Here is a 24204-nt window from a genome sequence, read left to right as displayed (position 1 = left end):
CTATCACTTAGTCATAGAATTCCCATTTCCACCCACGCAAGGTAGAAGGAATATGAAAAATCAATATCTTAATTAGTGTAATATTTGGTGGCTTAAAAGGTCGTTTCCTATTAATTAAAGTCTGGGGAGACGAAAAATAACGTAAGAATTGAAAAATTCCATCACTTAGTTGCATAATTGAAATAAAAATGGGTAAATAGGGTACTAAGTGATAGAATTTTTCAGCTTTGATGTCATTTATGGTCTATTAGGACTTGAATTTTGAAAACGACCTTTCAATCAAGAAAATTTTACAGAGCTTTGAATGCATTATTTCTCCCCCACCCCCTTCACCCTGAAAATAGGCGTGAATAAAATGAATTTCTGCATATCCAATTTTGGAAATGTTATTAAGCAAATTTTCCTAAACGTTTTTAAGCCAAAAACATTTCTGTTCCTTAAAATGAAAATGGTTTGGCCTTTTTTCTTAATTTTACTGGAAAGTTTTGTTTTTCCCAAATAAGTTTAATGACCAATCCCATAATAGAACCAATTAGCAGATGCCCGCCAGAGTGGAAATCATTGCTAAAATCCCGTTTCTATGGATGTTTTTTTCTCTAAGCACTGACAAGTAAAAAGCTGCATCGAGCTCGATTTGAAAAATTAAAACCAGGTAGCCTTATTTTGTCTTGGAAGCCTCTTTTGATGTCAAACAATTAAACTAGGAAATTCTGTTTATTCAGTTAAAGGATATACGAGGAAATTCACGAAATAAAAGAAAAATAAAAAAAAAGAAAGGAAAAGGAATAGATTGAAATGTAGTTTTATGGTCAGCGTTCAAGTTTTCGATTAGTTCCAAAAAACGAGCAAAAGTATTCCCCAAGATCAACGAATCAATTAATGAATTTAAAACAAATAAACTATTTAGTAGAGTACAAGGGCAGTGAATTTGCAGGAAACCCTCAGGGTTAGTTTGGCAGTTCTGTTGCTATCCTTTGCCAAGGTGAGGCCAGCAAGCTGAATTTTTCATGGACATGCTAAAAGACCAAGTAACAGGACATGCTAAATACCAAGTAATTAAGACAATACTATAAATAACAATACTCAATGCCCTGTAACTAAATTAAAGGAAAAAGATAATAGTTGAAATCCAAAATAGTAGATATATTTTAAAATATATTCTTGAAATAAATAATCTAAAAAAAAGTTCCCTTGCAAGCACACGAAGCAATCTATTACATTTCAAACGCAATAATGACTAAAAAAGTCGGTGGCACAATCAGATGATGGGTTCAATTACAGATCAGATCTATTACAGATCAGAAGAAGGGGTGGTTTAGGGGTGAGAAAGCTTCAAAACAAGTGAAATATCTAGATGGGTTTTTTTATTTGTGTGACTTTGAGTGTAAATTTTAAATAGCCCAAATTAAACTGGTGTCTAACACATACTCATATATAATACAGAGGACCAAATTTGCTTGTTTTTTTCTAGCTAAAACCTTCCATGTTATTTAGTAATATCAGGTATTTGGATTCAATTTTTTTGGATCCAGTTACAAAACAGTTAGAGTTTGAATACTATAATTTATTTATTTTTGTAGATAGAGGCGCAAGCCTGTTTTCGCAATATATTATTATTATAATTTATTTACAAAATTTAATACATTTCAAGAGTCTTTAGAGGGGCAGCAGAATTCTATCCTAATTCTTTAAGAATGACTACTGAACAGATAGAATTCTACTTGAGCTACTTTTGGCTATCCTGGAAAGAGGTTAGGTTATGAAAATGAAACTGTCAGGGATGGGTCTAAAGGTTACAGTATGTCCCGGGTAGGTATTCTGAAGTAGCTATCTCCACTCTTTCTACCTCTAGAAGGCCCTGAAATTTTCCTACATGACATTTTTTGAAATTTTGACAAAACAACATTTTACCTTAATTTTCAGTTATCAGTTTCTTTTTCTCTGGCTTTAGTTATGAAAACGCAATTCCTGTTATTTTAGTAGAATTTTAGGCCATATCATTTGCATCAGCTTAGAGTACTAAGGTGCCTTTTTATTATTATTTAGTCTAATATAATCTTATGAATATTTACTAAAGCAGGTGATATTATTCTTAGATGCTTGAAAATTGTCTCATTTTTGTTGATTTTTTTGTAGCTAGATTTCTACAATTTACTTCATCTTACAGAGTTTTTCTTAATTACTCTCAAAACATTCTCACAAAGATGGTGATTTACTGTAAAATAAAACACATCTTTCTGTGTTTATGTGATAAAATATTAGTCAAGATTTATTTAGTATTTAGCATTGTAAGTTTGCATTGCTACTCTTGAATGATGATAAGAAAATCGTTAAAGAAGCTAAACACAAAGATCCATTGCAAAGTCCTCCAACTTTTTGAAATTTCAACACATTTGTTTTCCTCTATTTTTATTCATGACTCTTGGATGGTATTTTTATTCTCTTCATATTTTTTTTGTAATATTAAATAAGTAAATTTTGAGTAAATTTTTGAATGCTTAGAAATACTAAAAATAATTCTTTCGATAGTGAAGATTCTTCAGTTTCTGTTCAAATTACCTAATCAAGAAAATATTTCATTGCAAACTAAACATTTGGATATTTTTATTATGATGTAATATTTCTTTTTCTAATCGATAAGTTTCCATGCAAAAGAATTGCTAGGGAGATGGGTTCAATTTTACCCATATTATGGCAAAAAATACAAAATCTACATTTTTGCAGATAGGAGCTTTAAACCTCTACAGTAAAATTCTCTAATCCTCTGTAATTGATAATTTAGATTCTACTAAGGATCTATGAATTCAAGAGGATGTTTTGCTCTCATTTTTTAAGAAGGGCAAATTTTCTCAGGCTCGTAACTTTTGATGTGTAAGAGTAAACTTGATGAAACTTATATATTTAAAATCAGAATAAAAATCTCATTCTTTTGATTTATCTATTGATATTAAAATTCCGTTTTTTAGAGTTTCGGTTACTATTGAGACGAGTCGCTCTTACTATACAGTTCGTTACCACGAACTGTTTGATATACATCTGATCCTCCGTAGCCAGCATTTGCTCGATGTTTACAGCATTTAGTGGTTACTCACTGAATATGTTACCTGGTCTTGATTTTTATTCAATAGGGGGTTCAAAAGTCTTTTTATACCTCTCCTTGGTCAAGTCCCTAAATTAGGTATGTTAGTAAAAATAAAAAGAATGCCTTTTCATAACAGGCAATAAAAAAGGATGAATAAAGGAAACAATTATAAAAATTAGCAGAATAGATTAGAGAGACTGAGAGAAAGGCAGAGAAAAAGAAAGAAAGATAGAAAAATTTACAAAAAAATGTATTTTTCTTGTCTTTTTTTATATGGGGAGTTGAAAAGTATTTTCATAACTCTCCTTGACCATACCCCTAGATTAGAAAAATTTAGAAACTGCTTATAAAAACTACTGTTCTTTAAGATGTTTTTATGGTAAACTATAGACTAGAATGCCTTTCCCTAGAATGGATTGTTATATGACGGTTCAAATTCGATTTATCTGTAAACTCTCTCCCGCACAGATCACACTTAAACGGTTTCTCACGTGTATGCACTCTTTGGTGAAGATTCAAACTGCTTGATTGAGCAAAACACTTTTTGCAAAATTCACATTTAAACGGTTTCTCACCAGTGTGCACTCTTTGATGTTTATGCAAATTGCAGAGCTGAGAAAAGCTCTTGTAACATACATCACATTTATACGGTTTTTCTCCCGTATGAACTCTTTGATGTGATTCCAACAGTGAACGGAAGCGAAATCTTTTATCGCATAAAGTGCACTGATAATCTTTTCTGCACTTTTTCCTGTGCAATCCAATATTGAAATTTAAAGCTTCCATAAGTGAATTGGTATTACTTGATGAAGTATCTGCAACTCCTATAATAAAATAAAATATAGGGGATGAAAAAAACATAAAACGCTATAATAATACATTCTCAATCATATATCATAAAGTAACGTATGAAACAAAGAAAAGAAAGGATATAAAAATGAAAAAGTCAAATAGGTGATAAATGAAAACGAAAACAAGCAAATATTTCGACAAGGACGTCCGCCAAGTCGTCCCCAGGGCTCAGAAAAACAAAAAACAAAGACAATATCTAACCTTTTGATGTGAACACTACAAGAAGAGAAAATACACTGAATAGAAAAACCAGCCTAAATAAATGAAATATAATTCACCAATTAGATTGGAAAAATATTTGGATTGGATAAGTTGTCTTAAATCCGACTTTGAAAAAATGTTGTTTGAATCTTTTAATGTTAAGCTATTATAAATTGGGCTTAAGAAGATATCTCCTGTATCTCTATTTATAGCAAAATTTCGGTTTATATATATATTTTTTTGTTTTACCTCAATTGCCTCTCTAAAAGATTGTAGTAGGCCATTTACAGTAGATATTAAAGTTGCCTCTACAAAAAGAACTAAATAATCAAGGTTTTCAAAAAAACGGAGGGTCACAGCAGAATCAAAGTTGTCATTTTTATTTTCAAACCTCAGGGACTTATCTAACAAATAACCCCCTGTTTTGTGTCCATGCAATTGTTCTCTTAGTTGTTGATGGGTCCTACCAATGTAAAACTTCCCACATGAACACGGGACTTTGTAGACACCACTACCCAGTATAGGGTCAGTTTTATCCATTCCCGAGTTGCAAAAATATTCAACTTTTTGTTCATTTTTAAAAGAAACAGAGAGATTATAGTTTTTTTTTCTTCCCAACTTTGTCGTTGAGTTTCGAGATGTATGGTATTGTGGTGAAAGTTTTGTTGTCAATTGCCAAAGTAACTGAATCAAGGTAGACCGAATCCCTATTTTTCTGTTTCACCTTTTTTAATCGTCTATCTATAATATTTTCTATAAGGTTAATTGGGTAGCAAATTCAAAATAGAATATCTTTAACATAGTTTAATTCAGATTTTACATGATTACGGGAACAAATTTTTAAAACTCTGTAAGCTAGAGATTATTACCCCTCTTTTTACAGAAGGAGGGTGATTTGACGAGAATTATAGATAGCGATCATTATGTGTCTGCTTTCTATGTATAGAAAATTCAAGGCTAGGAGTATTTTCTATAATTAAAGCATCCAAGAAGGGGAGCTTTCCTGAACCTTCCAGTTCTATTGTGAATTAAAATTCGAATCAAAAGTGTTCAAATGGGCCAAAAAAATCTTTTACAGAATTCTGTCCATGTTCCCAAACAGACAAAATATCATCAACAAAATGAAACCAGAGAGTGTTTCAAGGAGAAACTATTCAAAGCAGATTGTTCTATGAAATCCATGTAAAAATTTGCCAGACAAAACAGTGGCCATCAGTAGAAAGGGTGGTCCGACTCCCACGAGAACACCGTGCTGCCACCTACAGCTTTTTTACATAATTTATGCATGTTTTTATGTCTGTTCGTTATCAGTGAGAATGAAAATACAGGATTTTTCTCACTTTTATGGATGTTTTTTGGGACGGTTATGAGTGTTAGTCAATTTATTTGGTGTTTTTCATGGATGTCAACATCAATTTATGTCTGTTTAATGGTTTGTTGTCAGTGAGAATGAAAAAACAGCGACGAGTACAGCAATTTATGGATGTTTTATGGTTTTTGTCAGTGAGAATGAAAAAACAGGATTTTTCTCACTTTGATGGATGTTTCTTGGTCGGTTATGTGCGTTAGTCAATTTGTTTTTTGTTCTTCATGTATTTCAACATCAATTTATGTCTGTTTTATGGTTCATTGTCAGTGAGAATGAAAAAACAGCGATGAGTACAGCAATTTATGGATGTTTAATGGTTTTTATCAGTAAAAATGGAGAAACAGGATTTTTCTCACTTTGATGGATGTTTCAAGGTCGATTTATTTGTTGTTGTTTGTCCAGGTGTAATGACAATGGGGTGATTTACATAATCGAGGGGAATTATTGATTCCCAAAGGGGAATTAAGAAACAAACATGGCTTCTTTGAACTTTAGGCTAACCTAACCTGAAAAATTGATTTGCATAATCGGCAGGGAATTATTGATTCACGAAAGGGGAATTAAGAAACATTATGGCTTCTTTGATCTTCAGGCTAACCTAACCTGAGAAATTGATTTACATAATCGGCGGGGAATTATTGATTCACGAAAGGGTAATTAAGAAACAAACATGGCTTCTTTGATCTTTAGGCTAACCTAACCTGAGAAATTGATTTACATAATCGGCGGGGAGAATGTATTGATTCACGAAAGGCGAATTAAGAAACAAACATGGCTTCATTGATGTTTGGCTAACCTAACCTGAGAAATTGATTTACATAACCGGCGGGGGAATTATTGATTCACGAAAGGGGAATTAAGAAACAAACATGGCTTTTTTGATCTTTAGGCGAACCTAACCTGAGAAATTGATTTACATAATCGGCGGGGAATTACTGATTCAAGAAAGGGGAATTAAGAAACATTATGGCTTCTTTGATCTTTAGACCTGAGGGATTTATTTGTTGTTGTTGTTTTGGACAAGTGCATGCTAGGGATGAATGTCAAGGTGTCCAGGAATAGGAAACCGGAAGTACATGCATCCTTCTCAGCCAATCAGCGAGTCGGATACATCCTCCTTCTCAGCCAATCAGAGGCTTGCTTACATATGGTTTCCTCCACCTTGAATTTATCCATCGGCAGGGACGAACAGTTTCGTTTTAGCTGTGAGAGAGTTGACATCGGAAACCAAAAATGTTCTATACATGTCCACTGTGCATGTACACTCTTGGCAGTTGGACTCAATGTGAGAATTGTACAATTATTGATGACTATAGTGAATCCTTGTAAATTATGTAATCCTTGTAAATTACATAGAGGCTATGCAGTACAAATTAAAGGATGTAATTCATGTCTTGAGGAGATTTGTGACTCTCACCCTAGAGGACATCTGTGCTCCAATTGTCACTATGATAAATGTGATCAGTGGGAGAATACTTACCCCGCTATGATTGGAAAGAATCCCAAACGTGATTTTAGTTTATTGCTACGAGATTGGTATCGTTGTGGATTTAAATTATTCTGGGAGGACGAGCCGGGTCAGCGATTCAGCTGTTGCAACAGCAAAAGAATATGGTTTCTACGTCATTGTTGTGACAGCACTGCATAGTATGACTATAAAACAAGTAATTATTATTTGGCTGTTACCGAATGTGATTCACCATTTGAAAACACTGTATGCGATATTACTTCAAATAGACATATTGAAACTCATCAATTTTATAATATGAATACATATAGTATCATTGACTTTACAAAAAGATATGACAAGAGTGAAGTTACATTGCACTGTAGACAATTTGACCCTAACTTTTCAGTAAATAAGGATCAATATACAGTGAATCCAAATAATTTACCAGCATTAGGGGTTCACGACAGTTGCCTATACACCAATGAAGAAATATAAATTGAAGATTTAAAGACATTGTTGTATATATATATGCATTTTATTAATAAACAAATTCACAAACCTTTTTAAAGCACTTTACTCTTAGGGCAACTTTCTCACTTTGATGTATTTTCATGGTTTCGATGAAATTGATTTACATAATCGAGGGGAATTATTGCTTCACGAAAGGGGAGAGAATATTTGATAGATTAATTTACATAATAGCTAGGGGAATTATTGGTTTACAAAAAGGGAATAAAGAAACACGTATGGCTTCATTGATCTTAGGTTTGAAGGATAAACACTCTTTAGTTCAGAGATGAAAATTAATTTTAAGTTTTTCGATAAGAGTCTTTTAATATTCAGTGTCAGGTTAAAATTAACATCATATTATATCTTTGGATGCTGCACGAATCTAAAGAGATAGAAATTATATTTTTAAGTACCTATGCAATTAGACTAAACATGAAGAAACTTATACACAGTTCGATATAGCTATGGGTATATTTTATAAAGAAAAACGATATTCCGGAAACAACAAAGCCCCTCAGAAAAAAGAACACATTACATTTTGTCCCTTAGTTACTAGGCTAAAAATTAAGTTAATTTAGCACAGTTAAATATTGATATTGAATTTTTTTTTAATTTAACTCTATTTTCGTTCGATATAACAACAACTCAGAAAAAATTATAAGTTTTAATTTTTAAACCACACAACAGTGCTAAAAATGAATATATTTATTCAGAGTTTCAAATAGCTAAGGCTTAGTTTGCTATAGACAATGTATTTTCTTGAGAAAACACACAACCTCAGAAAAAATTTTCAATGTTCCTTCAGTAACTACGCAATTAAACTAAAAATTAGGATATTTAAGCCGAGTTTCAAATAATTATGTCTACTTTTGATAAAGAAAAGCTATATTCTTGGCGAAAACAAACAACATAAGAAAAAATTTTAGAAGTTCGCTTAGTACCTACACAATTAGACTAAAAATTAAGATATTTATGCCGAGTTTCAGCTAACTATGACTAAGTTTGCTAAAGACAAACTATTTTCTTGCGAAAACACACAACATCAGAAAAAATGTTCAATGTTCATGTAGTAGCTACGAAAATAGACTAAAAATGAAGATATTTATGCACAGTTTCAACTAGCTATGGCTAAATTTGCCAAAGACAAGCTTTTTTCTTGCGATAAAACACAAAATCAGAAAAAATGTTCAATGCTCCTTTAGTACCTACTCAATTACACTAAAAATGAAGATATTTATGCAGAGTTTCAACTAGCTATGGCTAAGTTTGCTAAATACAAGCTATTTTCTTGCGAAAACACACAAAATCAGAAAAAATGTTCAATGTTCCCTTAGTACCTGCGCAACTAAAATAAAAATGACGATATATATGCAGAGTTTAAACTAGCTATGGCTAAGTTTGCTAAAGACAAGCTATTTTCTTGCTAAAACACACAAAATCAGAAAAAATATTCAATGTTCCTTTAGTAACCACGCAATTAGACTAGAAATTAAGATATTTATGCAGAGTTTCAACTAGCTATGGCTAAGTTTGATAAAGACAAGCTATTTTCTTGCGAAAACACACAAAATCAGAAAAAAATGTTCAATGTTCCTTTAGTACCTACGCAATTAGACTAAAAATGAAGATATTTATGCAGAGTTTCAACTAGCTATGGCTAAGTTTGCTAAAGACAAGCTATTTTCTTGCGAAAACACACAAAATCAGAAAAAATGTTCAATGTTCTTTTAGTACCTACGCATTTAGGCTAAAAATGAAGACATTTATGCACAGTTTCAACTAGCTATGGCTAAGTTTGGTAAAGACAAGCTAATTTATTGCTAAAACAAAAAAAATCAGAAAAAATGTTCAATGTTCATTTAGTACCTAGGCAATTAGGCTAAAAATGAAGATATTTATGCACAGTTTCAACTAGCTATGGCTAAGTTTACTAAAGACAAGCTATTTTCGTTCGAAAACACACAAAATCAGAAAAAATGATCAATGTGCCTTTCGTACCTAATCAATTAGACTAAAAATGAAGATATTTATGCAGAGTTTCAATTAGCTATGGATCAGTTTGCTAAATACATGCTATTGTCTTGTAAAAACACACAAAATCAGAAAAAATGTTCAATGTTCCTTTAGTACCTACGCAAATAGTCTAGAAATGAAGATATTTATGGACAGTTTCAACTAGCTATGGCTAAGTTTGCTAAGGACAAGCTATTTTCTTGCGAAAACACACAAAATCATAAAAAATTTTCAATGTTCCTTTAGTACCTACGCAATTAGGCTAAAAATGAAGATATTTATGCAGAGTTTCAGTTTTATTTGAAATTTTTCCGTAGAAGATAGAAAAACTTATACCATACTTGTGAATATTCTACAGGAGATACAAATTTCTACTTCAATTTTAAATTTTCTTAACGAAGTGAAGAAAGTTGAAGTTCTAGTCATCATGCAAGATTACACTTCAGTTCAGATTTTTCTCAAAGAGAGGAAAAAATTTAAAATACTGTTCCAAATTTTTCATTGAAGATGAAAGTTCAAGTTATCTTCTGAATTTTATTAAAGAACTCACAGTTCAATTTTAATTTCTCCAAAGAAAATACAAATCTTCCACTTCAGTTCTTAATTTCACAAAGACACAAGGAAATTTAAAGTTCTATTTAAAATGTCTCAATGAAGTTAAGAAAAGTTCAAGTTCTCTTTTGAATTTTCTCAATGAAAAAGAAATTAGTTTTTGGTCAACTCTATTTATCCTAATAATATGAAAAGTTTCACCTTCAATTCAGATTTTTCCCGAAAGACATAAATTTTACATTGTCATCCAAATTTTTTGTAGAAGGTAGAAAAAGTTACAAATTGATCGTGAATATTTCACAATGAAGATACTGAGCTAATTTTCTCATTGATGTGAAGAAAAGTTCAAGTTCTTTTCCTAACTATCCATATGAAAAGAAATAAATTACAGATCAATTCTATTTTTAAGAAAAAAATAAAAATTTTCCACTTCAGTTCAGATTTTTCTCAAAGAGGTGAAAAAATTTAAAATACTGTTCCAAATTTTTCATAGAAGATAGAAAGTTCAAGTTACCCTCTTAATTTTATTGTAGAACTTTCAGTTCAATTCAAATTTTTCCAAAGAAAATATAAATCTTCCACTTCAGTTCTTAATTTCACAAAAACACAAGGAAATTTAAAGTTTTATTGAAATTTTTCCGTTAAAGATAGAAAAACCTATACCATAGTTGTGAATATTTTCCCGGAAGATAAAAATTTCAACTTCAATTTTAAATTTTCTCAACGAAGTGAAGAAAAGTTCAAGTTCTAGTCATCATGTAAAATTCCACTTCAGTTCAGATTTTTCTCAAAGAGATGAAAAATTTAAAATACTATTCCAAATTTTTCATAGAAGATAGAAAGTTCAAGTTATCTTCTGAATTTTATTAAAGAACTTACAGTTCAATTCTAATTTCTCCAAAAAAAATAAAAATCTTCCAGTTCAGTTCTTAATTTCACAGAGACAAAATGAAAATTTAAGTTCTAATTAAAATGTCTTAATGAGGTGAAGAAGAGTACATGTTTTCTTCTAAATTTTCTCATTTAAACTGATGTTGGTCATTGATCAATTTTATTTTTCCTAATAATATAAAAAGGTTTCCTTTCTATGAAGATGTTTTCCCAAAGACATGCATTTAAAATTTTCCTCCAAATTTTTTGTAGAAGATAGAAAAAGTTACACATTGATCGTGAATATTTCACTATAAAGATAAGGAGCTAATTTTCTCATTGATGTGAAGAAAAGTTCAAGTTCTTTTCCTAACTATCCATAAGACATCCATAAGACGTCCAATCCATAACTATCCAAAGACAAGCTATTTTCTTGCGAAAACACACAAAATCAGAAAAAATGTTCAATGTTCCTTTAGTACCTACGCAATTGGACTAAAAATTAAGATATTTATGCACAGTTTCAACTAGCTATGGCTAAGTTTGCTAAAGACAAGCTATTTTCTTGTCAAACCACAAAAAATCGGAAAAAATTTTCAATTTTTCACTATTACATAAGAATTTATACTAAAATTAAGATATTTATGAACAGTTTCAAATATATTTGGCTAATTTTGCTAAACACGAGCTATTTTTTTCCGAAACCACAAAAAATCAGACAAAATGTTAAATTTTCCTTTAGTACATACGTAATTAGAATAAAAATTAATATATTTATGTTGATTTCCAACTATCTATGGTTAAGTGTGCTAAAGACAAGATATTTTCGTGCGAAAACACAAAATCAGAAAAAATGTTAAGTGCTACTTTCGTACCTATGCAATTAGACTAAAAATGAAGATGTTTATGCAGAGTTTCAACTAGCTATGGTTAAGTTTGCTAAAGACAAGCTATTTTCTTGCGAAAACACACAAAATAAGAAAAAATGTTCAATGTTCCTTTAGTACCTACGCAATTAGTCTAGAAATGAAGATATTTATGCAGAGTTTCAACTAGCTATGGCTAAGTTTGCTAAAGACAAGCTATTTTCTTGCAAAAACACACAAAATCTGAAAAAAATGTTCAATGTTCCTTTAGTACCTACGCAATTAGGCTAAAAACGAAGATATTTTTGAAGACTTTCAACTAGCAAGGGCTAGGTTTTTTAAAGAAGAGCTATTTTCTTGTGAAAACACACACAATATCAAATATTGTTCAAAGTTACTTTAGTACCTGATTAATTAGGCTAAAAATGAAGATCTTTATGAAGAGTTTCAACTAGCCATGGCTAAGTTTGGTAAAGACAAGCTATTTTCTTGCGAAAACACACAAAATCAGAAAAAATGTTCAGTGTTCCTTTAGTACCTATGCAATTAGGCTAAAAATGAAGATATTTATGCTCAGTTTCAACTAGCTATGACTAAGTTTACTAAAGACAAGCTAGTTTCTTGCGAAAACACACAAAATCAGAAAAAATGTTCAATGTTCTTTTAGTATCTATGCAATTAGACTAAAAATGAAGATATTTATGCAGAGTTTCAATTAGCTATGTCTCAGTTTGCTAAAGACAAGCTATTTTCTTTCTAAAACTCACAAAATCAGAAAAAATGTTATACGGGCACTGATTGAATTTACTTATTTGCTAAATACTCAAATACCTATGTACTGAATCAACCATCTATTACCAAGTTGGTCAAAGATAATCTGCTATCTAACAAAAACAAACAAAATCAGGAAAAATGTGATTAGTAAACTGATATCAAACTCAAATGGACTTAAAATGAAGATATTTATTCACAGTTTCTACTAGCTATGTCAACTTGTGCGGAAGACAAGCTACTTTCTTGCGCAAACACACAACCACAGACATAATGACTTATGGTCCTATAACTCATATACAATCAGAACAAAAATGAAGACATTTATGATCAGTTACTATTAGCTTAGGCTATGTTTTCTAATGATCAGCTATTTTCTGGTAAAACACACAAAATCAGAAAAAATTTTCAATGTTCCTTTAGTACCTACGCAATTAGGCTAGAAATGAAGATATTTATGGACAGTTTCAACTAGCTATGGCTAAGTTTGCTAAAGACAAGCTATTTTCTTGCGAAAACACACAAAATCAGAAAAAATATTCAATGTTCTTTTAGTACCTACGCAATTAGGCTAAAAATGAAGATGTTTATGCAGAGTTTCAGTTCTATTTGAAATTTTTCCGTAGAAGATAGAAAAACCTATACCATACTTGTGAATATTTTCCCAGAAGATAAAATTTCTACTTCAATTTTAAATTTTCTCAACGAAGTGAAGAAAAGTTCAAGTTCTAGTCATCATGCAAGATTCCACTTCAGTTCAGATTTTTCTCAAAGAGATGAAAAAATTTAAAATACTGTTCCGAATTTTTCATAGAAGATAGAAAGTTCAAGTTATATTCTGAATTTTATTAAAGAACTTACTGTTCAATTCTAATTTCTCCAAATAAAATAAAAATCTTCCATTTCAGTTCTGAATTTCACAGAGGCGCAAGGAAATTTAAGGTCCTTTTTAAAATGTTTCAATGAATTTAAGAAAAGATTAAGCTCTCTTCTGAATCTTCTAAATGAAAAAAAAATTAGTTTTTCATCAATTATATTTATCCTAATAATATAAAAAGTTTCACCTTCAATTCAAATGTTTCCCCAAAGACATAAATTTTTAATTGTTCTCCAAATGTTTTGAAGAAGGTAGAAAAAGTTATTAATTGATCGTGAATATTTCCCAATTAAGATACTGATCTAATTTTGTACCTAATGGGAAGAAAAGTTCAAGTTCTTTTCCTAACTATCCATATGAAAAGAAATAAGTTACAGATCAATTCTGTTTTTCAGAAAAAAATAAAAATTTTCCACTTCAGTTCAGATTTTTCTCAAAGAGATGAAAAAATTTAAAATACTGTTCCAAATTTTTCATAGAAGATAGAAAGTTCAAGTTATCTTCTGAATTTTATTAAAGAACTTACAGTTAAATTCAAATTCTTCCAAAGAAAATGTAAATCTTCCACTTTAGTTCTTATTTTCAAAAAAACACAAGGAAATTTAAAGTTTTATTGAAATTTTTCCTTTGAAGATAGAAAAATATTTATAATAGTTGTGAATATTTTCCCGGAAGATAAAAATTTCAACTTCAATTTTAAATTTTCTCAACGAAGTGAAGAAAAGTTCAAGTTCTAGTCATCATGTAAAATTCCACTTCAGTTCAGATTTTTCTCAAAGAGATGAAAAATTTAAAATACTATTCCAAATTTTTCATAGAAGATAGAAAGTTCAAGTTATATTCTGAATTTTATTAAAGAACTTACAGTTCAATTCTAATTTCTCCAAAAAAAATAAAAATCTTCCAGTTCAGTTCTTAATTTCACAAAGACACGAGGAAATTTAAAGTTTTATTTGAAATTTCTCAAGGAAGTGAAGAAAAATTCAAGCTCTCTTCTGAATTTTCTCAATGAAAAAGAAAATAGTTTTTGATCAATTTTATTTTTCCTAATAATATAAAAGGTTCCACTTCAGTTCAGATGTTTCCCCAAAGACATAAATTTTAAATTCTCCTCCAAATTTTTTGTAGAAGATAGAAAAAGTTACACATTGATCGTGAATATTTCTCTATGAAGATAAGGAGCTAATTTTCTCACTGATGTGAAGAAAAGTTCAAGTTCTTTTCCTAACTATCCATAAGACATCCATAAGACGTCCAATCCATAACTATCCAAAGACAAGCTATTTTCTTGCGAAAACACACAAAATCAGAAAAAATGTTCAGTATTCCACTAGTACATACACAATTAGGCTAAAAATTAAGATATTTATGAAGAGTTTCAACTAGATATGGCTAAGTTTTCTAGAGACGATCTATTTTCTCGCAAAAACACAAAAAATCAGAAAAAATGTTAATTGTTACATTAGTAAATACGCATTTAGACTAAAATTAAGATATTTATTCACATTTTCAAATAGCTATGTATAATTTTTCTAAAGACGATCTCTTTTCTTCCAAAAACTCAATAAATTATAAAAAATGTTCTATTTTCGTTTAGTGCCTCCGCATGTGAACTAAAATTTAAGATATTTAAGTAGATTTTCAGGTATCTGTGGTTAAGTGTGCTGAGGACAAGATATTTTCGTGTAAAAACACACAAAATCAGAAAAAATTTTAAGTGTTCTTATAGTACATACACAATTAGACTAAAAGTGAAGAGATTTATTCAGATTTTCAACTAGCTATGGCTAAGTTTGCTAAAGAAAAACTATTTTCTTGTGAAAACACTCACAATCAGAAAAAATGTTTAATGTTCCTTTAGTACCTACGTATTTAGACTAAAATGAAGATATTTATGCAGAGTTTCAACTAGCTATGGCTAAGTTTGCTAAAGGCGAGCTATTTTCTTGGGAAAACACACAAACATAGAAAAAATGTTCAATTTTCCCTTATTATCTACGCAATTAGACTAAAAATTAAGATATCTAAGCAGAGTTTCAACTATCTATAGCTAAGTTTGCTGAAGACAAGCTATTTTCATTAAAAAACCCACACACTCAGAAAAAAATATTCACTGTTCCTTTAGTACATTAACAATTAGGCTAAAAATGAAGTTATTTATGCACAGTTTCAACTAGCTATGGCTAAGTTTGCTAAACACAAGATATTTTCTTGCGAAAACACAAAAAATAAGAAAAAATTATCTATGTTCATTAAGTAACTACTAAAGTAGACTAAAATTTAATTGCTATATTCAGGGTGTAAACTAGACTTGTCTCATTGTTACACACACCCTCTATTTAATTTCGAAAAAAAAAAAAATCATAAAAAATGTTAAATTGTCAATTAGTAAAAACTAATTACGTCTAAAAATGAATATTTCTATGAACATTTTCTACTAGCTATGGCTAAATTTGCAAAAGACAATCTATTTTCTTGCAAAAACACACAAAATCAGAAAAAATTATCAATGTTCCTTTAGTACCTATGCAATTAGGCTAAATAAAAATGAAGATATTTATGCACAGTTTCAACTAGCTAGGGCTAAGTTTGCTAAAGACAATCTATTTTCTTGCGAAAACAAACCAACTCAGAAAAAAATGGTCATTGTTCCTTTAGTACCTATGCAATTAGGCTAAAAATGAAGATATTTATGCAGAGTTTCAACTAGCTATGGCTAAGTTTGCTATAGACAAGCTATTTTCTTGAGAAAACACACAATATCTGAAAAAAATGTTCATTGCTCCTATAGTACCTATGCATTTAGTCTAAAAATGAAGATATTTATTCAAAGTTTCAACTAGTTATGGCTAAGTTTGCTAAAGACAAGCTATTTTCTTGCGAAAACACACAAAATCAGAAAAAATGTTCAACGTTCCTTTAGTACCTACGCAATTAGGCTTAAAATGAAGATATTTATGCAGAGTTTCAACAAGCTATGGGTAAGTTTGCTAAAGACAGGTCTTTTACGATGACTTAATCCCCCACAGTTCCCAGGGGAAGGGCTGCAAGTTATGAACTTTGCCCATTGCTTACATATTGTATTGGTTATTGGGAAGTATACAGACATTTTCAAGAAGAATTTTTTTTTTCTGGTGGGGGGGGGGGGCTGGAGGAGGGGGTTACTCGGGAGAACCTTTCCGTGGAGGATGTTTCTTTGGGGCAAGGGACATTTCTATGAAGTGCCAGATTTCTAAGCATTATTTAAAAAACGATCAGAAATTAAATTTAAAAAAAAAAATTTTTTCAACTGAAAGTAAGAAGCAACATTAGAACTTAAAATGAACATAAATTATTACGTATATGAGGGGGATCTCCCCCAAGTCAATACCTCGCTCTTTACGCTACAGTTTTTTTTAGCGCTTTCAAAAGAGCGGTATATTCTAATTAAACGGTCGGTGTGCTTCAGGGGTTTGTGAATTAAATTTTTTTTTAACTTTTGACGTAAGGAGCGTGGTATTGAATAGGGGAGAACCCCATCATATACGTAATAACATACACGTAATAAAAAAAAAACAATAAAAAAAAACAAGCCAGACGACTCAACACTAATTGAAACTTTTGAAAACGGAACTTTGATTTCAATAAATGCATCAAAAGAATTGGCTTATAATGCTGATTCTAAATATATGAATTTTATTAAGTTTAGTATTACTCATCAAAGGCTACGAGCCTGAGAATATTTACCTGATTTTTTAAAGAGGGGGAAACATCCCCTAAAAGTGAAAAAATTATAATGAAAATCACACCGTCAGATTCAGCGTATCAGAAAACCATATAACATAGGTTTCAAGCTCATATCTGCAAAAATCTGCAATTGTGTATATTTTGCCAGAAGAAAAATATACGAATATAGAAGTTCGTTACGTAAGTTAATTTGTAAATTACGTCAGAACTAAATTTAGAGACAGTCATTTAGCAAAAGAAAAGTGAATTTTTTATGCAAATTTTGTTTCCTTATTCAATGCTGGCGAGCCAAAATAAAATCTGCATTAACTAAAAAACGATCAGAAATTAAATAAAAAAAACAAGTTTTTTAAACTGAAAGTAAGGAGCGACATTAAAACTTAAAACGAACAAAAATTATTCCGTATATGAAAGGGGCTGTGCCCTCCTCAACGCCTCGCTCGTTACGCTAAATTTTTTATTGTTTAAAAAAAAGAGTTGTGAGAAAGTCAAACTTTAGCGTGAAGAGCGAGGCGTTGAGGAGGGCACAGCCCCTTTCAGATACGGAATAATTTCTGTTCGTTTTAAGTTTTAATGTCGCTCCTTACTTTCAGTTTAAAAAACTTGTTTTTTTTATTTAATTGTTAAAAGATCCATCAGTTCAAGAATTTATTTCACTGTAATTTTTATTTTTATTTTCAATGCTGTAAGAACTGGAAAATAATAAATTTGTAATATACGAGTAATTCGTTTTTAGTGAAGCACCAATGACACAGAAGGCTTTAGGTTTTTACAGTTAAAGAAGGGGGCAGTATCCAAATTTTGTTTTTAGTGAAACTATATTTGTCTTGACCAATCTTGAAAAGAACTAATAAATTAAACTGAATATTTGATGCATAATGATATTAATTGCTAAAAGCTCATCAGTTCAAAATTTTACTGTAATTTTTATATTTATTTTCAATATTAAGCACAAAAGAAAACATATGTAATATAACTCGTTTTCAGTAAAGCGCCAATGACGTAGTAGGTTTTAGGCTTCTGCAGTGAGGCGACACCCAAACTCTTCTTTGTAGTTATTTTTATTCGATTCAAACTTGATTTGCATATTCTTTTTAAGTTTCACTCGTTTTAAGATTTATTTATTCATTTACATTAATATATATTGTATGTTTGTTCGCATTGATTGTTTATTTAATTTCTGTTCGTTTTAAGTTTCATATATACTTTAATAGCAAAATATTTGTTTTCGTTTTAAGCTTGATTTTCATATTCAATCTAAGCATTATTCGCTTTAAGATCTATTTATTCGTTTATATTATTACTTGTTGTATGTTTTTTGCTATGATTGTTTATTTAATTTCTGTTCGTTTTGGGTATCATTTATTCTTTAATAGTAATTTCTGGTCGTTTTGAGTTTGAATTTTAACAGGTATTTGTATCTCCTGAGCTTAAGTTTAAAACGGCCTTTACTTTTCATTGAAAAACTTATTTTTTGGAAAGTTTTTTTTAAAATTAATTTTTGTTCATTTTTGATTGCAAAAAGTTTCAAGTTTTTATGGCATGGGGGGGGGGGGGGGTAATTAATTTCCGATTATTATTTACTTTAAAAAAAAAAAGATCAATAACTTTCAATTTAAAACGAATGAGGCTTTTTTCAAAGTCTATACGATTACCTCTTTGATAAAAACCTTATATATGAACAATAGACAGCTTGCATAACTTGTGGACAGCGATTGACAACAATAAATGAATTGAAAAAATAGCTCCAATAAGGGGGTTTAGACCATTTCACTTGCTGACACAAAGGGATCACGACTGTTTGGAATTGATCTTAATAGGAATTTGTGTGCCAAACCAATTTTGCATCTATCACAGAGTATGTATTTTAAGCTTATAATTGGATAATTATAATAGATTTCCTATGTGTTCTTCCCATACAAAACCCCTTCCCATAAGTTATAAACCCCCCTTAATAAGTTATGCCCCAGGGCATAACTTAAAACGCCTACCCCTGGGCCCTGATGGGCTGTGTCGACACCGGAGTTTTTTGTTATCAGAACTTTGAACTATTTTAACAAAATTTCTATCTCAAAATTTTTATCTGATGCATTTAGGGCTTGGAGGAGGGGGGGCTACTTACCCTCCAATCTCTTTTGACTCTTAAAAAGTGAACAAGAACTTTCAATTTTCAGTCAAATGAGCCTTCCCTAAAGTTTATACGAGCATCCCTTCCATAAGAAATAATGGGAAGGATTCGGAAAATCCTTGAATTACAACCCTTGCCCTGAGGGGTGCGGGGGAGTTGTCATCCTCAAAGACCTAATTTTTTGAACTTAAAACTATGTTTAATTAAATAGCTGTCTCAAAATTTTGATTGGATGTGTTTGGGGAAAAGGTGGGCGTTAGAGGGGGGTTGGTTGCCCTCAAATCACTTTCGACTCTTAAAAAGGGCACTAGCCCTTTGAATTTCCGATTGAATGAGCCTTTTTTGAAGTCCCCTCCCCTGGATCGGCCACTGCCTTACACTCTCTGTTTCTTTCCTTGTTAGGGAGGAGAACAGATGCCTTATAGGTGTGTATTAATACCAAAACATTTTAACTCTCATTGGACCTTCAGTTATAAACAGAATTAGTTCAAAGGAAGGGATGGGGAAAAAGGGCGTGTTGGGGGGTTATTTTCCTTTCGATTAATTTTGACTCTTAAGAGCTGGACTAGAACTTCCAATTTCCAATCAAATGAGCCCTCTCTGAAGTTTATACGAGAATCCCTTCCTGCCCCCGGGCCCTGGGGGGTTTTGTCGACACCAGAGTTTTATTACTTAACCTTTCAACTATTTTTAGCAAAATGGTATTTTTAACCCTTGCATATAAAGCAGCTCTGGGGGGAAAGTAATAAAAAATATTGAAGCTATATAAGATTTATTCATTTATTTTTGTTTGAACCGGTTATCTTTACGTTTGTAAGATGGTTAATTTTAATTTCTGTTCGTTCGGGGTTTTGTTTATTTTTTAACAGTAATTTCTGGTCTTTTTGAGTTTTAACTATAATAGGAATTAATTTCTGCTGATCCTGAGTTCAATATGGCTCTTTACTCTTCTTAGAAAGCTTACTTTTATGTAAGATTTTTTTTTAATTAATAACAATAAAACATTGAAGCCTTATGGCCTTTGCTATAGACAGCTTAATTTACATGCCTCTGAAAAATCAAACCTGATTTTTTCACCAACGCCTTCTATAAAAACCTTATATGCCCCCAGGGCTTAACTTAAAACCCTTGCCCTGAGGGTTGTGGGGGATTGTCCTCCTCATAAATATATTTTCTATCTGGAAATCAACTACGCTGAACGAAAATGGCTATCTAAAAATTTTGATTTGGTGTGTTTGGGGGAATGGTGGGCGTGGGGGGGGGGCTAGTTTCCCTCCAATCACTTTTGAATATTAAAAAGAGCACTATCCCTTTGAATTTCCAATCGAATGAACCTTTTTTGAAGTTTCTATCACAACGTCTTCTATAACAACCTTATATGTCCCCATGGGATAACTTAAACCCCTTGCCCTGAGGTTTTTGGGTTGTTGCCATCAATAATAACATATTTTCAGTCTCGCAAACGACACCGATGAGACCAATGGTATAAAAAGTTTGTCATTATGTGTTTGGGGGAATGATGGGTGTGGGGGGGGGGCTCTATGCCCATCAATCACTGTCTTCAATTAAGAGTATCCATTGTATTTTAAATTTACAATCGAATGTGCCTTTTTGAAGTTTCTACGACAATGCTTTCATTGAAAACCTTATATGCCCCCAGGGCATATCTTAAAACCCTTGCCCTGAAGGTTCTTTGGGAGTGTCCTCCTCAAAAACGTATTTTCTATCTAGAAATCAACTACGCTGAACAAAATGGCTATCTTAAAATTTTGATTGGATGTGTTTGGGGAAATGATGGGCGTGGGGGAGGGGGCTAGTTGCACTCCAATCACTTTCGACTATTAAAAAGGGCACTAGGCCTTTAATTTCCAATCGAATGAGCCTGTTTTGAAGTTTTTACGACAACGCCTTCTATAAAAACCTTATATGCCCCCAGGGCATAACTTAAAACCCTTGCCCTGAGGGTCGTGGGGGAGTGCCCTCCTCAAAAAGATATTTTCTATCTGGAAATGAACTACGCTGAACAAACTGGCTATCTCAAAATTTTGATTGGTTGTGTTTGGGGGAATGACGGGCGTTGGGGGGGACTAGTTGCCCTCTAATCATTTTTGACTATTAAAAAGGGCACTAGAACTCTTGATTTCCAATCGAATGAGCCCCCTTCGAAGTTTCTACGAAGACCCCTTCCGTATAAAGTGCCTCTGGGAAAAAAATAAATAAATAATAATAATAAAACATTGGAGCCGTATGGCCTTTACTATAGGCAACGCTACATCGGTGCCTCTGACTAATCGAAAACTTGAACGCTGAAAAAAAGCTCTGTACATTTCAATTTATTCTTTATATAGTGTTAACTTTTCTTTTTATCGTAAATTTCCTGGTATATCCTTCAAATTAATAAACGGAATTTCCTAGTCTAGTTGTTTAACACCAAAAGAGGCTTCCAAGACAAAACAAGGCTTTTGATAATTCGAATCGAGCTGGATGCAGATTTTTACTTTTCAGTGCTTTTAGAAAAACATCCATAGAAACGTGATTTTAGCAACGATTCCATTCTGGCGGGTATTTGCTATTATGGTCCTATTATGGGATGCTTGTTTTTCCTGAATAGTTGCGTTTGTGACCTGACTTAATTTGACATTTTTAACTTCAACAATTGACATCCCTAAAAATTCTTTTAGACATGAATTTTATTCAATTATAAAATGAGATATTAAATTTATGCTGAGGGCTCATGCTCTCGCTTTTTTTCAGTAATGACCTTTTGGACTCCATCTAATATTTACTAATACCAAAGAAATGTAAATTCTACAGAAAAATGGAATTTTCAGGATACAGTTTTTTAGTTTTTGAGGGGGGAGTGAGGGGTTTCTTTTCAGATGTCATGACTGTTTTGCCTAAAGTTCGTATTTGACATTATTAAATTCTGAAACAATTGCCCAAAAATTGGTTGCTGAGCTGCATTCTATGGTAAACTCAGCAGGGCAATGTGCGTTCAATCCCACTTCGATCCTACTGATCTACATTACTCTGCTGCCTCCCTGTGAGAACAGCTTGGCAAACGGTTTCTGCAGTTAATTAAAAAACGTGAAAATTTCAGATATGACCTTAACAGGTAATAGCGACAGGAAACAAGAAACATTAAATTTACTTGGGAAAAACAAAAATTGTCAAGTAAAATTAAGAAAAGAGGCCAAACCCTTTTCAACAGAAAAGTTTTGGCATCAAGAGGTTTGGGAAAATTAGCTTAATGACTTTTCAAAATTCGGATTTGCAGAAATTCATTTCATTCACGCCTATTTTCAGGGTAAAGGGGGGGGACATAAGGAATTTAAAGTTCTGTAACATTTTCTGGATTGAAAGGTCGTTTTCTATAATACTAGTTCTAGAAGACCAAAAATGCCATCAAAACTAAAAAGTTCTATCACTTAGTACCCTATTTACCCATTTTTATTTCAATTATGCGACTTCAAGTGATTGAATTTTTGAATTGTTGCGTTGTTTTTGGTCTCCCCAGACTTTAATTAATAGAAAACGACCTTTTAAGCCACCAAATACTACACTAATTAAGATACTGATATTTTATCTTCCTCTGGCCTTGCCTGGGTGGTAATGGGAATTCTATCACCAAGTGATAGAATTTCCAATTCTGATGTCATTTTTGGTCTCCCCAGACTTCAATTAATAGGAAGCGACCTTTCAATCCTCCAAATACTGAAAAAAAAAATATAGATTATGATTTTTCATCACCCTCTGACCGTGCTTGGGTGGAAATGGGGTACTAATTGTTGGAATTTTCCGATTCTGATTTCATTTTCTATCTCTGTAATTTTTGGTCTCCCCAGACTTCAATTAATAGGAAGCGACCTTTCAATTCTCCAAATACTGAAAAAAAAAATATAGATTCTGATTTTTCATCCCCCACTGACCTTGCTTGGGTGGAAATGGGGTACTAATAGGTGGAATTTTCCGATTTTGATGTCATTTTCTATCTCTCTGAATTTTGATTGATAGGAAACGACCTTTCAATCACCAAGACTGAAACACAGTCCCTATTGACTGGAAATTCTACAAATATTGGTTTGCCCAAAAGATAAGCGGTAGCGAATGCGGTTACAAGACATATGACAACGCCGATCAGAATTAGAAATGAAATGGAAGAACAAAGAAATATGTGTTAGTAGACATGGTACCGGTCTCCTGGTGCTATACATATATATATATATATATATATATATATATATATATATATATATATATATATATATATATATATATATATATATATATATATATATATATATATATATATATATATATATAATATGTATATATGTATATACATATATATATATATATATATATATATATATATATTTGAGCAATAATTTTATATGTATGTATGTTCTCAAAAAAGGCTCCATATTTTTTCGGGAAAATTGGTATCTTAGGATATTCTCGCATAAAAAAACGATCTAGATAGGTCAAAAGTCTGAGAAAAATTGTTAAGAGCTGAGATAATTTCGGAGACCACACTGCCTTTCCATGACGATAAAATAAAAGTCCAAAATAGGGATAAAATCCTTTTTAATAGACAGTTTATGATAAATTTCACAAAAAATACCAGGTATTTCGGTCACATATACTGATGACGGTCACTGTATATGTGACCGAGATATCTGGTATTTTTTGTGAAATTTATTATACACTGTTGGGTTTTTCCAAATGACGTCATGTAGTAAAAATTGCAATGACGTTATGCATGTAAAAAGATTACAATGACATCATGTAAGTTATTGCATCAAAAATTACAATGACGTTATGCACGTAAAAAAAATTCTGCTGATCCAAAAGCTCTTTGGGAAAGATTCAAAAATCAGATGGCAGAGGATTTCATTTTGCATGCAAGATGAAATAATTTATCTAAAGATCTTGCA

The 24204-nt window shown here is 31.5% G+C and overlaps 1 protein-coding gene across 4 annotated transcripts in view; it reads right to left on the bottom strand.

The window, feature by feature from the left end:
• Positions 1-2891: 2891 nt before the first annotated feature.
• Positions 2892-24204, bottom strand: part of LOC148945574 (uncharacterized) — an 89643-nt gene continuing 68330 nt past the window's right edge. For all 4 annotated transcript variants that reach the window (XM_089098701.1, XM_089098702.1, XM_089098704.1 and 1 more), the window contains one exon: positions 2892-3906. In XM_089098701.1, the coding sequence (XP_088954827.1) occupies positions 3467-3906 (440 nt within the window). In that variant the 3' untranslated portion in view covers positions 2892-3466. The remainder of the gene's footprint in view (positions 3907-24204) is intronic.

Source organism: Artemia sp. Qi Xiang Cuo, chromosome 13, assembly GCF_049724085.1.
Source record: "Artemia sp. Qi Xiang Cuo chromosome 13, ASM4972408v1, whole genome shotgun sequence".
NCBI lineage: Eukaryota > Metazoa > Arthropoda > Branchiopoda > Anostraca > Artemiidae > Artemia > Artemia sp. Qi Xiang Cuo.
This window is presented reverse-complemented; position numbering and strand designations above follow the sequence as displayed.